At 38.6% G+C, this 11,258-nt stretch overlaps 1 protein-coding gene across 1 annotated transcript; it reads left to right on the plus strand.

Moving 5' to 3' along the window:
• The first annotated feature begins 4,485 nt into the window (after positions 1-4,485).
• On the plus strand, positions 4,486-8,504 carry zgc:162592 (histamine H2 receptor). Its single transcript, XM_011489032.4, has 3 exons — positions 4,486-4,579; positions 4,692-5,500; positions 7,091-8,504. The coding sequence occupies exons 1-3, from the start codon at positions 4,530-4,532 to the stop codon at positions 7,381-7,383; spliced, it is 1,152 nt and encodes a 383-aa protein (XP_011487334.4). The 5' UTR covers positions 4,486-4,529; the 3' UTR covers positions 7,384-8,504.
• The last annotated feature ends 2,754 nt before the right edge of the window (positions 8,505-11,258 follow it).

Below are 11,258 nucleotides of genomic sequence, written 5' to 3' on the forward strand. Positions count from 1 at the left end.
TTACGCGGTTAACGTAATTCCAGCGAATTCTGAAGCGGGAAGAGTAGCCTTGTGCTGATTTTCAACACTTCACAGTAGTGAAGGGCTTATGCAATCAATGTAAATGATCTGATTCATGTTCAGATTTTGCACTAGACTAGAGAACACAATTTGCCTCTTTTTTTTCCACCTCTGTATCGCCTGCTTCTGCTTAGTGGACAAACATACCACCCTCCTCTGCCTCAGCATGTTCGTAGATGCAGCATATGAATGAGCAGGATGTCGTTCATGTTAAAAATAAACACTGGAGACGATTGCATTGTTTGAAAAGTATAAACACCGCTCAGAAGTTCACCGCAGCTCTCGCAGATAGTCGGAAGCAAATGCAGACAACAATAGTATGAACTAAACCGCGTGATTGTGAATGCGACTGGTGTAATGATGACCGATCGCTTTGAAGTAAAAACCGGCCTTTACAGTATGTCAAAGAGTGTGTTATTTAGGTGTCACAGGTGACATCTTTGGTGTTAATGGGTTGAACTCACTACTAACAAGTAATACTTCAAGGCATTGCTTTGGGTCCTTTCATTTTATGTCCCTATTTCCACTCCTCTCCTTTTAAAGTACAAACAGTTCTCTATGTAAGTAAAAAAAATGACAGTGACCTTTTTATCACTGTATCTCTTCATTAATGTTAGGAAATCTCTTAAGCTTTGATGATAAATGACGTCTTTAAGCCTCTTGAGACATGAGTAGATAGTGAAGGGGCACGAGTACAACACATTACTTTTTCTTTGAAAGACTGATTGTGTGATTTAATGGAACAGAACTTTCTGTAGCTGAGTTGAGTCATGGTCTTGGCAGTTAGGATAAAATAAAATTACCCTGCTGAGATGTCAGTCTTGAAGATCCTACTCTGTTTTTCACTGTCAATAAAACATCTTCCACTGCCTAAACCAGGGGTCCCCAAATCCAGGCCTCGAGAGCCGGCATCCAGCTGGTTTTCCAGCCTTATTTGCTGCTGATTACCTGAATCACGTGTGTTTAGCCAATAAGGAGCTTCAATGGCAGTTTGGTTGGAAAACATGTAGGACACCGGCCCTCAAGGTCTGGATTCGGGGACCCCTGGCCTAAGCTGTTGAAAGTCCCACTGTTGAACTGTTGGTGCAGAGTAAGCCTACGCCCATTTCCCATCATCCCTCTGTTTACACTCTCTCCTGCTAGCTTACAGCCTCTTACAACCCCAAGCTAACATTAGTGGTGCAACAAAAATGACGACTTGTCGTATTTTTCAGGCAGACACACGCAGCAGTGTTTTACAGGTAACTACCCTAGGACGGTTCAGTCAATTAACTCACCTGCTCAGCGTCCTATTTAAGCCCAGGTGCGCAATTGTTCATTCTCTTTCTTACCTTCAGCGCTCATTCTTCGCCCCTCCCTCCTCCCCGGCTTCCACCTGTGGGCTCCGTAAAGGGGGGTTTTGTTACCCGAAAGTTTTATGGAAATTTCTCATGGAATTGAACGGAGCCTTATGCCAAACGAAAAAGATGTGAATGCCAACTTAAAGAATGTGGAAAATTAAGTATGTCAAATAAATATTTCTTACTGCAAGAGTTGTCTGACTGAAATGATGTTGAACTGTATAGCTTGATAGATTGAAGCTATCAAGCTATACAGTTTTGAAGCAGATGTCAGCTTGGATGAGGAAAACAAAGACCTTCATATTTGTCTACAAGTGGATGCATCGGAATGGAGCGGAGCAGGGAGCTTGTAGTCCGCCGACTTCAGCACCATACGTCTCAGCTACACGCTTTTTCCAACTCTATTTTTCCTTCTGCTCCTGATTCATAATGATTTGAATAACGAATTATTTAGAAACGTGATTTTAAACTTAAATTTCCATTCTTCATCATGACAAAAATGCCACAAGAGCATGTTAAAAACACCAAAAACATGATTTTCATCTGAGTGGGTCTTTAAATGGCTGTTTGCCAAATGAGCATTAGACTTTGAGGTGGTCACGAGGAAGTGAAACCAGTAAAAGAATATTAATCCAAGAGCCTCAGTCTTTTAGGCTTTAAGGTGTTAGAGATCATTAAGCAAATCATGTCACTGGCACGTGTATTAAACTGGGATGGCATGCTGTTCTCCCTTGGGGTATTGGAGTATTGTGACAAAACAGAGCTGCCTGATTTACCTCCCTCAACCCCCCTCAACCCTCCGCCATGCATACATGCATATTAACAACAGATCTTTTGTACACCTCGTGATGTGCAGAAGATGCTGAAAAAAGCATTTTGGTAGATTGGAGCCTAACAAATCTGCATGGGAACATTATTCTGGTGTTGACATTTTCTAATGTAATTGTCACAGTTTTGCATAAACTACAACATTGTGCATTAGTTCCACTAATACTGTGAATTTTTTTTTCCATGTGTACAGAAACTTTTTAAAAGTAATGCCATGGTAAAGGTTAAAAACTGTTTTAATATGAAATAATTTTAAATAAATTAGTGACTCTTAGGATGCAGGAAAACAGTTGCAAACAGTTTTGCTAGAATGGTAGTCTGCTTGATGGATACACCATCACAAAGTCCTAAACAGATTTACCTCTGAACCAGGTAACCTCAATGAAAAAGGTCTGCAAAAATATTTCCTGCATTTTTATTTTACCCTTGTTATGAAATCTTTCAGAAGGAGGGGTGCTGGTAGCTCAGCAGGGTAGACCCAAAACACCTTGGTATAAAAAGGAGGTTGAAAGTCTGACACTAATGGTTGAAATTAGAGCATAATTTCTGCCAGACGTGAGAGACGTTTTCTTCTGAGTGGTGAAATGTTGACTAACTAGTTGTTATTGCTTTGGGAAAAGCTGACAGTAGGAAGCATGAAAAACTTGGAATGCAGTCAGACGTGACATTTTTCCTTGTTTTAACTGCAATTTATGACAAACATCAGTAATGATAAAAAAAAAAAGTTCATGTTAATCATAAAGAGAGTTTTGAGAAAACAAATAACTGATACTTCACCATTTTCTTATGTTTTTATTTACTTACAAACTATTTTACGCTTTACTCTGTCCTTTGTCGATGCCAATATGCTGTGTTGATGTGCACTGTTAAAACAAACAGCAACACACTTTGAGGGACCTTTCTGTGTGGAGTTTGCATGTTCTCCCCGTGCATGAGTGGGTTTTCCCTGGGGACTTTGGCTTTCTCCCACCATCTAAAAACAAGCTTCATAGGTTAATTGGGTACTATAAATTGTCCATAGGTGTGTGCTCCGGCAGCCCTGTGGGACAAAAACAGGTTTAGGAAACCAATGGATGGATGGATTCTTTATTTCTGAACAGTTTTTGGGTAAATAATTATAAAAAATCTCTAAAAGTCTTTCAGACATAAGACTTTTTCACAAACCAGACAAAATAATCAATATCATCAGTAAATCACTTAACCCAGTAATCATGTTGACAAAAAAAAGCTTTAAACCGTAGAAATCACACACTCTTCAGATTTAATTTAGCTTTTCCTTTGTGAACATGAACACACACACAGATAGACTAATTAGGCCAAGAATTAATAACATCCATGTCAAATCCAGTTTTGATTCATGCAAAACGTCTTATTCAGTCTAGGTTTTTTTCAGCCAATAATGAGCACATTTGGCCAGTGACTGCAGAAGATCATCTCCATATTTTAGGGTTTCCTGTCTGGACTGAAAACTGTTCTTTAAATTCTAATTTCTGAAATCATTTTAAAAAAAATTTCTGATATGAAAATTGTATTTGCTGCACAGACAAAGTCCCATGTGTTAGTCTGAAACATGATAGTGTGACATTTAAAGTCCCAACTCAAATCGTCTTTTGAGCTTTTTAAAAGCATTCCCAGTTGTTTTTTGCCAAAAAAACAAACAAACAAAAAAACCCAACAACTGTCATCTTCTAAGACAGTTTCTGCAGAGTGGCCGAGTGAGCCCAACCCCACTTCCCATCTCATCCATCTGTTTACACTCTCTCCTGCTATCTTACAGCACCTCACAACCCCAACCTAATATTAGCGGTGCAACAAAAATGGCGAACAATATTGGAGTCATTCGGCTGTACAGTTTGGAGCCATGATGGCAGCTCAGATGAGGAAAACAAATAGATACACGAATCTAGATGTGCATCAGAATGGAGTGGAGCAGGGAGCTTGTGGCCCATCGATTTCAATTTTTAGTAAAAACTACAGGCTTTTTCAAACTACATTTTTTCGTCTGTTCTTGATTCACCACGATTTGAAAAAAAAAAATACTCAGAAATGCAATTTTAATCTTAATTTTATTTATATATGTCCTCTATCATGAGAAAAATCCCACGAGAACATGTTAAAAACACCAAAAACACTATTTTCATTGGAGTGGGTCTTTATACAGATAAAACATACTTTTGAAATGAATAAAATATGTGTTGCCCATGTATTAGTCTGAGACGTGAAAGTGTGGCATAATTGTATTGAAAGACTTTTCAATGAACTCCATGATCCAGCAGAGAACTGTTGAGGTCTGACTGTTGCATGGCAGGGCAGGGCAGGGGGCTGTTGCCGCCCATCACTGATTGCAGCAGGTGCGTATCTGATTGTTGCGCCTGCGGCAGCCTGAAGCTGCTCTTGGCTGAAGTGACTCCAGATCTCTGTTCTCAACATGTTTTCTCTGATTGACTCTATGCCACTCTAAAGAACGATGTGGCAAACACCTGAGCTGTCAGCCTCCAACCACACCAACGCGTCAGATGTTGACCCTGAGAGGCTGCTGCTGCTGCTGGAGCACCGCTCCCTCAAAGTGGGCATCATAACCGCTTTGGGGTTGATGATCACTCTAGGGAATGTTGCGGTGCTCCTAGTGATCACGTCGTCGGTGGCTGGTTGGTCGAGAAACTCTCGGTACTTCCTGCTCTCTCTGACCGCCGCAGACTCTGCGTTTGGACTGTTGGTCATGCCCCTGAACCTGTGCGTCAGTTTGCTGAAGGACTACACGGACGGCCCGGACGCTCTCTGCCACGTCGTGGCTTTTTGCAACGCCACCGTCTATTCCACCTGCATGTACACTCTAGCCACGATCAGCCTGGAGAGGTACATAGCGGTGTTCTACCCGCTGCAGTACTCCACCCTCATGACCAGGAGGAGGACGCTGCTGCTGATCGCCTTCGCCTGGTGCTTCCCCCCCTTCCTCCTCCTGCCAATCTCATTTCCAGACAGCATCATCGAGGTGCATTTTTCCAACGCCTCACTGGTTTGCAACCCATCCTACTCCACAAACATCGCCTACTCACTGAGCTTGACAGCTCTAATATTTTTCCCGTGCTCCGTCGTCATGACCTTTGCAAACCTGAGGGTGTGGTGCGCAGCCAAGAGACAGAGGCTGAAGATGCGCAAATACGGCTGTGCGCTTCGCAGCAGGCACAACGTGGCATCGAGAGTGCTCGTGCCCGTGATGACGGCCTACTACACCTGTTGGACTCCCTGCATGGCCACCATGATCTACAATGGTAAGCAAAGCCATCACAGGGAGAAGTTAAATATGTGAAGAAGCACTAAAAAAAGAATCAATATTTGTGTCCATGAAAGTTCTGCTGCAATCCCCTAAATCAACTTGAATTAATATGCAAGTTTGAATGCAAATTTGCTCCTGTTTGAAGATGAAGGGGGTGTAGTCTGTCTTGCATAAGTCATCAGTTGAAGACAAGGTTGCATCAATTCCAGGGTGTAGTGTGGGATGATTTGTTTTCTATTCAAACTGCTGGTATTTTCTCTGATTTTTAATTCTCAGGCATGGCAAATGAAAATTAGTTTAAGTAGGAGTTCTGACAGACTTTTGCTAAACATCTGATGACATTTTATTTGGTTGCGGTTTTATCTATTTTAATCAATTGTGACATTTTATACCAATATTTAACATGAAGTTTTAATCTAAGATTTATTCGTTCTACGGAGTACTTTAAATAGTAATTTCTTTTGATTTTCATCATTTTTCCCAGGAAAAACACTTTTTACATAAACATGTTAATACTGTTTTAACGGCAGTTTTAACTCAGAGATTTTTGTCTTTTTTCCCCTTCATTTTTATCATTCATATCCTGGACATGAAGCCTTTGAGTACAAAAGTTTATTTAAAGCTGGATGGGTTAAAAATCCCTGCAAAAATGATGACAGCAATCCTAAATTGTAATGATCTAAATCATAGTCTTAAAATAAGCCATACCTTTCTTACTTAAAAAAATCAAGCACTTTGAACACAAATATGCACTTGATGTTGCTTTTAGGAGAAACATCCATATACATTTCAAGTTTCAAATGAAATAATCTTGATTTCTTGTGTTTTGTGAATTTAATTTTATCATTTTTTTCAAATGAAAATTATGAAAGCAAAGGGAGCCATGGGTTTTTGAGTAGGATTTTTCATTTTAAATGCTTCATCAGTTCTTTGAGTGTTGGTGTCCACTTTATGGTTTCAATGGGATTTAGCTTTGGAGTCTGGCTGATTTTTATTCTGTCTAAAGTGTTTCTTCATCACTCTGGTGGTTCAGGGCTCCAAGCACAGTTAATTTGTATACTGCTTGATGCTTTCTTCATAATCCTGAGTAAAGAATCAAACTTTTTCTTCCTTAAAGGTTATTTGGTCCATTGGAATGACAATCTGTCAGTGAATATTTTTAGGCCTCTATTTTTGTGCTAAAAAGAGAAGAAAGTCCCTAAAATTTCAAATTATTTGTGTTGTCCAACAACAAAACTTGTATCTAAAACATTTTTTCTTCTTCTCTTTTTTTCTCTTCTTTTTTTGGGCCAAAGTTTAGCAAGGGTAGTCCTTTGGTCTACACGTTGTCATTATAATACCACAGCTTCTGAGATCAAGTTGGTAGTCTGTATTTCACAAAACATCCTAATATTTCAAAATGAAAAAAAACCAAAATTTGTTTGCAATAATTTAACCCATCAACTCTGTAAAGATACGGTCTGAGTAAAACCATATGCACTTAGGCTTTGGGAATTGGACCAAAGTTTGCTGCTTTACTGACCAATGTGTTCTGGTGTTTTGAGAGTTGGATGCGTGCCTTACTTGAACACTTTCTGGTCCACAGCCGTCTCAGGTAACACAGTACCAGAGTGGGTGGAGTTTGTGGTGGTGTGGCTACCCACCTCCAATGGTTTCCTCAACTGTATCTTCTATTTCTGGATAAATCGAAACTTTCGCAGGAAATTTCATCTAGTCCTGCACAGGCTGGCTCTGGCTGTCTGTCCTAAATTGGCCAGCAGCTTAGGCATCAGCATCTCAACCACACCGTTTGAGTCTGGATTCTTGGACAACAACAACAGTGTTCATGAGCGCTCGTCCAGTGTGTCCTCCACCTGTACATTGGTCAGCCTGGCTTAGAACTTGCAGGCTAAAAGAAGAACACAAACATGGCAGATGACACAGCTAATGAACTGAGTGACATCATTGATTTTCTGGATGATCTTCACAGTCAGTGCTGTGTTGTTGACATCTCGCTGTGATCCCAAGGATCAGGAAAAGGCAGCATTGGCTGGAAACGTAAATGAGCATTGCTGACAAACACTGTAAAATAATAATCTGAGGTTTTTGTGTATTTTATTTATCCTTTTAATCAGAATTCAATGTAAAGAAAACAGAGCGTGTGTTTTTGTCAGCTGAACACTGTTTTGCTTATGTGATTTCAAATGTTGTAACACTCATTGGCACAGTTACCAGGATTTACCCTCTGGTCAGAGATGGCCTCTTAAATCACCTTTTTTAGTTGTTTTATGGTTATTAGCCATTAACCTTGTCTGTATCCCAGGAGTTCCTTCCAATATTCTGCATGAAGCTTTTAATAATGTCAACCTGTTCAGCTACTCAGGTCAACACGTCCAAGAAGTTCAGTCAGCTAATCAAAAGTAACATCTGCCTTTCATTATAGACGTTTAAATGTTTCTGATCAAATGCACTTTGAAGAACTAAGGCTATCTACTTTTCCACCCTAACACCTGTGTCGAAGACTTTGGCATGTAACGGCTAAGAGAATTTAACCTTTAAGTCAGCGCATTTCGGAGCATGCAAGGAGAAAGATAATTAAGCACATCCACCTCACAAAAGGTCACTACATTTGTGCTGGAAAGATCCTGAGCTTAATATCTCCAAACAAATAAAGGCGTGGGAGCGAAATCCTCTGGGACCTTCACCTTCAGTTTGACATCATTTTGATAAATTGACATCTAAATCTTTATCTTAGCTAAACTTTATTTTGTTGTAAAGGTAGTTGTAGACATGTAAGCGCACACAAACTGCATAAAGAGGACTTTTGAACAATTAAGCAAATCACAATTTTATTCATTTTAGCATGTATGCTGCTGCTTGGCATTGCCATAAATGGAAAGCAGCATTTACAAAACTGTGACCTTTGGAAGTAATAATGGTCTATGAATGTACACATTGTTTCTAATTTTAAGATATAAAGAAAAATGAATGACTGTGAAATAAAGCATAATGCCTTTGAATGGTTTGACTTTAATTGTGGAATTTTAAGTAAATTCTTTTGAGAATTGTTGAAATATTAACATGCCTAATGCATGAAATTGAATTTCCTGTTTTTGTTGATTGAATTCTATTCCCAGTGACCCATTTTAGCTTTGGTTTGTCTCAACAAACTGCAGAAGAATTTAAATTTACTGTGAAGATTTTAAGAACCTGCTGACTTCAACACCCTTTTTGTCAAGACTCTCCAAAAATCTTAACATTTCAATCATTTTGCTTGACAGATGGCAAAGCGTGTTCAAAAGAATGTTTTTCTCAGCATGTTTTCAACAGAGTGTCTTTCAATGACCCCCCCTCCCCCCTTGAAATATAAAAAAGACCTGATTTTTACCTCAGTTTTAATCGACGAGAGTCTATATTTTCTTTTTTCTTATACCAATAAGTGAAAGGACTATTCTCTTTTTAGTTATAGATATGGGCTGTCAGACAGTAGCATCATAAGAAACCTGCAGTTAATTGAATGTGAGAGCTTTTAACTGCATGATTTCACACTGTACTACCAGTTTTCAAAAAATAGGGAAATTGACATCTGCATATCTTATCATAGTTTTTTTTTCTCTTCAGTTAAACTACATTTTCCCTAAGAGCTCTGTAGAGCAATTCTGTTCTTCCCCTGATAACAGGATCCTCCTCAGTGGCCATGATAACTGCAAAGCCCCCTTGGATCACTGGCTCAGATATGTTAAATCTTTGAGATATTTAGACTATTTATTTCTCCATAACTTTAAAGCTAGAATTCATGCTATCAATTATGTCAATCCAATACCAAAACGGTTAAATTAGCTCTCTGTAAATGATCTAAGCTGCATACAGTTTCCATCACTTTGGTTATTTGCATTTGCACCTTTCCTCTCTTAAAATACTGAGTAACAAGTTCTGCTATTGACCCTATAGAGAAAACCAAAAAGGACTTAAGTTTAAAATAATTACATTTAAGTGTGGCCACTTATGAGTAGGAATAAATTTAGCTTGGTTTTAATTTCTATTTTAAAAAAAGAGCTCCATACAAACTTTTTAACATGCAGTGAGAAATTGTTTAAAAACTATACATGTACACAAATTATTTAGTTGTATGTAAAATCCGTTTCATAGGATGACGTTAGAAAAGAACAGTAACTTGCATGTCAAATGAATTGATGCGATCAATGTATGATGAAAAAATCAACCAAATCTTGATGGGTAAAAAGGTTTGTATTCAACTAAGCATTGCAATGCAATGAAAGGAAAATGAATTTGCTTAGGAAAAGGTTAAAGATAAGATATGCTCCTTGCAACTAAGGTACTTCAGATCTTTGTGTAATTTCTCTTCTTTTTTTGATCAGTTTTCCTTTTTTTATTTTTTACTTTTGTGTTTGTGTCACCAACAAAGGTCTCAGAGGACAATGATGTGTCGTGCATTCTCACCCTTCACTCTCCCTGACAATTGCTGCTACTAGAAATAACAAGCAGTTCAGTCACAGAGACTGATGGGGAATGGATTTCATATTTTCTGAATGAGAAAACATGACTGTCAGTGTGCTTCTTTCTTTCTTTTCATAAATGCAGTAAACGCACAAGACAACTGGGGTGTGTGTCGCCTCCACACTATGCTAAATAAAAAAAAAAGTCAACATTGTAACATGTTTTCATGTAAGAAGCTTTCCATGAATCTCCATTTACAATAAATACACAAGTTCCTTTTTTATGTTATATCATTGCAGTCTCAACCATTGTTATTGTTTTTCATAGTGGAATGCAGCCTCTCACACCATCTGTACCACATTTTCTTCTGGTCTGTGGCTATTAAAGACTTGAGATAAATTCAGATTGAGCCCATGAATAGGTTTAAACCTTTTATTTTTCATATCATTGACTGTCACGATATTTTCTTGGGTCTACACTGCCATCTTGTGTCTATAAAAGGTACCGCAGTAGAAAAGACAACCCCAACTTTGAATGAGCTGGTGAAATAATCATTTGAATACATCTCAAGAGTTTTATTGGTGTACTTCTATTTACAGAATGATGAATGGGAAAACAGGTCTCACTCTTTATTTACAACACCAGCCATAAGGTGATAGAAGGGGATGAATCACCCGGTGTAATCTGTGCTCTCGTAATATGCTAATCCAGCAAGTAAGGGCTCTTGTGGAGGTTGCAGATGGAAGGGCTTTTATTTCAATAATCACCCCTTCCTGCTCTTCTCCACTTACCTCTTTTCCAGGAAAAATTGCTCAGGGGAGCAGCAAGCATCCTAGAAACATTGCATGAAAGTGTTATTTGCTTTGCAAAGAAACCAATACCATAAATAGGCTCATTCAGAAACTGCAGTACTGGCTCCAGCTTTCATAATCTACTTATATTAATTTTTTTAACACACATTCCAAGCTGGGTTTTCTAAATATGCTGCTAATGGTGTATATAGATTCTAACATCAGAGTTTGAAGAATATTTTCATACTTTTGAAGTTATTTTTGAAAAAAATGTCATTCACAATTTCCTTTTTTACTTTTATCGTGTCAATAAGGACCAAACTCTCAGAAGAATGTTTCGAGTATCTCATTGAATCTTTGCCCAAGGAGCCCTTGTGCCATCCTAGGTACTTTAACATTGGGAGTTGGGTCATCTAGACCCACTAGACAGTGCGCTGAACCTTTTTTCTTCAATGATTTGTGATCACTGGTGTCCATGGATTACATGAAATCTTTCCACCTTAATCCACCTTTGTCATGGTATGG

This window comes from Oryzias latipes, chromosome 3 (genome assembly GCF_053564925.1).
Source record: "Oryzias latipes strain Hd-rR chromosome 3, Olatipes_Hd-rR_3.1".
In the NCBI taxonomy this organism is placed as follows: Eukaryota; Metazoa; Chordata; class Actinopteri; order Beloniformes; family Adrianichthyidae; genus Oryzias; species Oryzias latipes.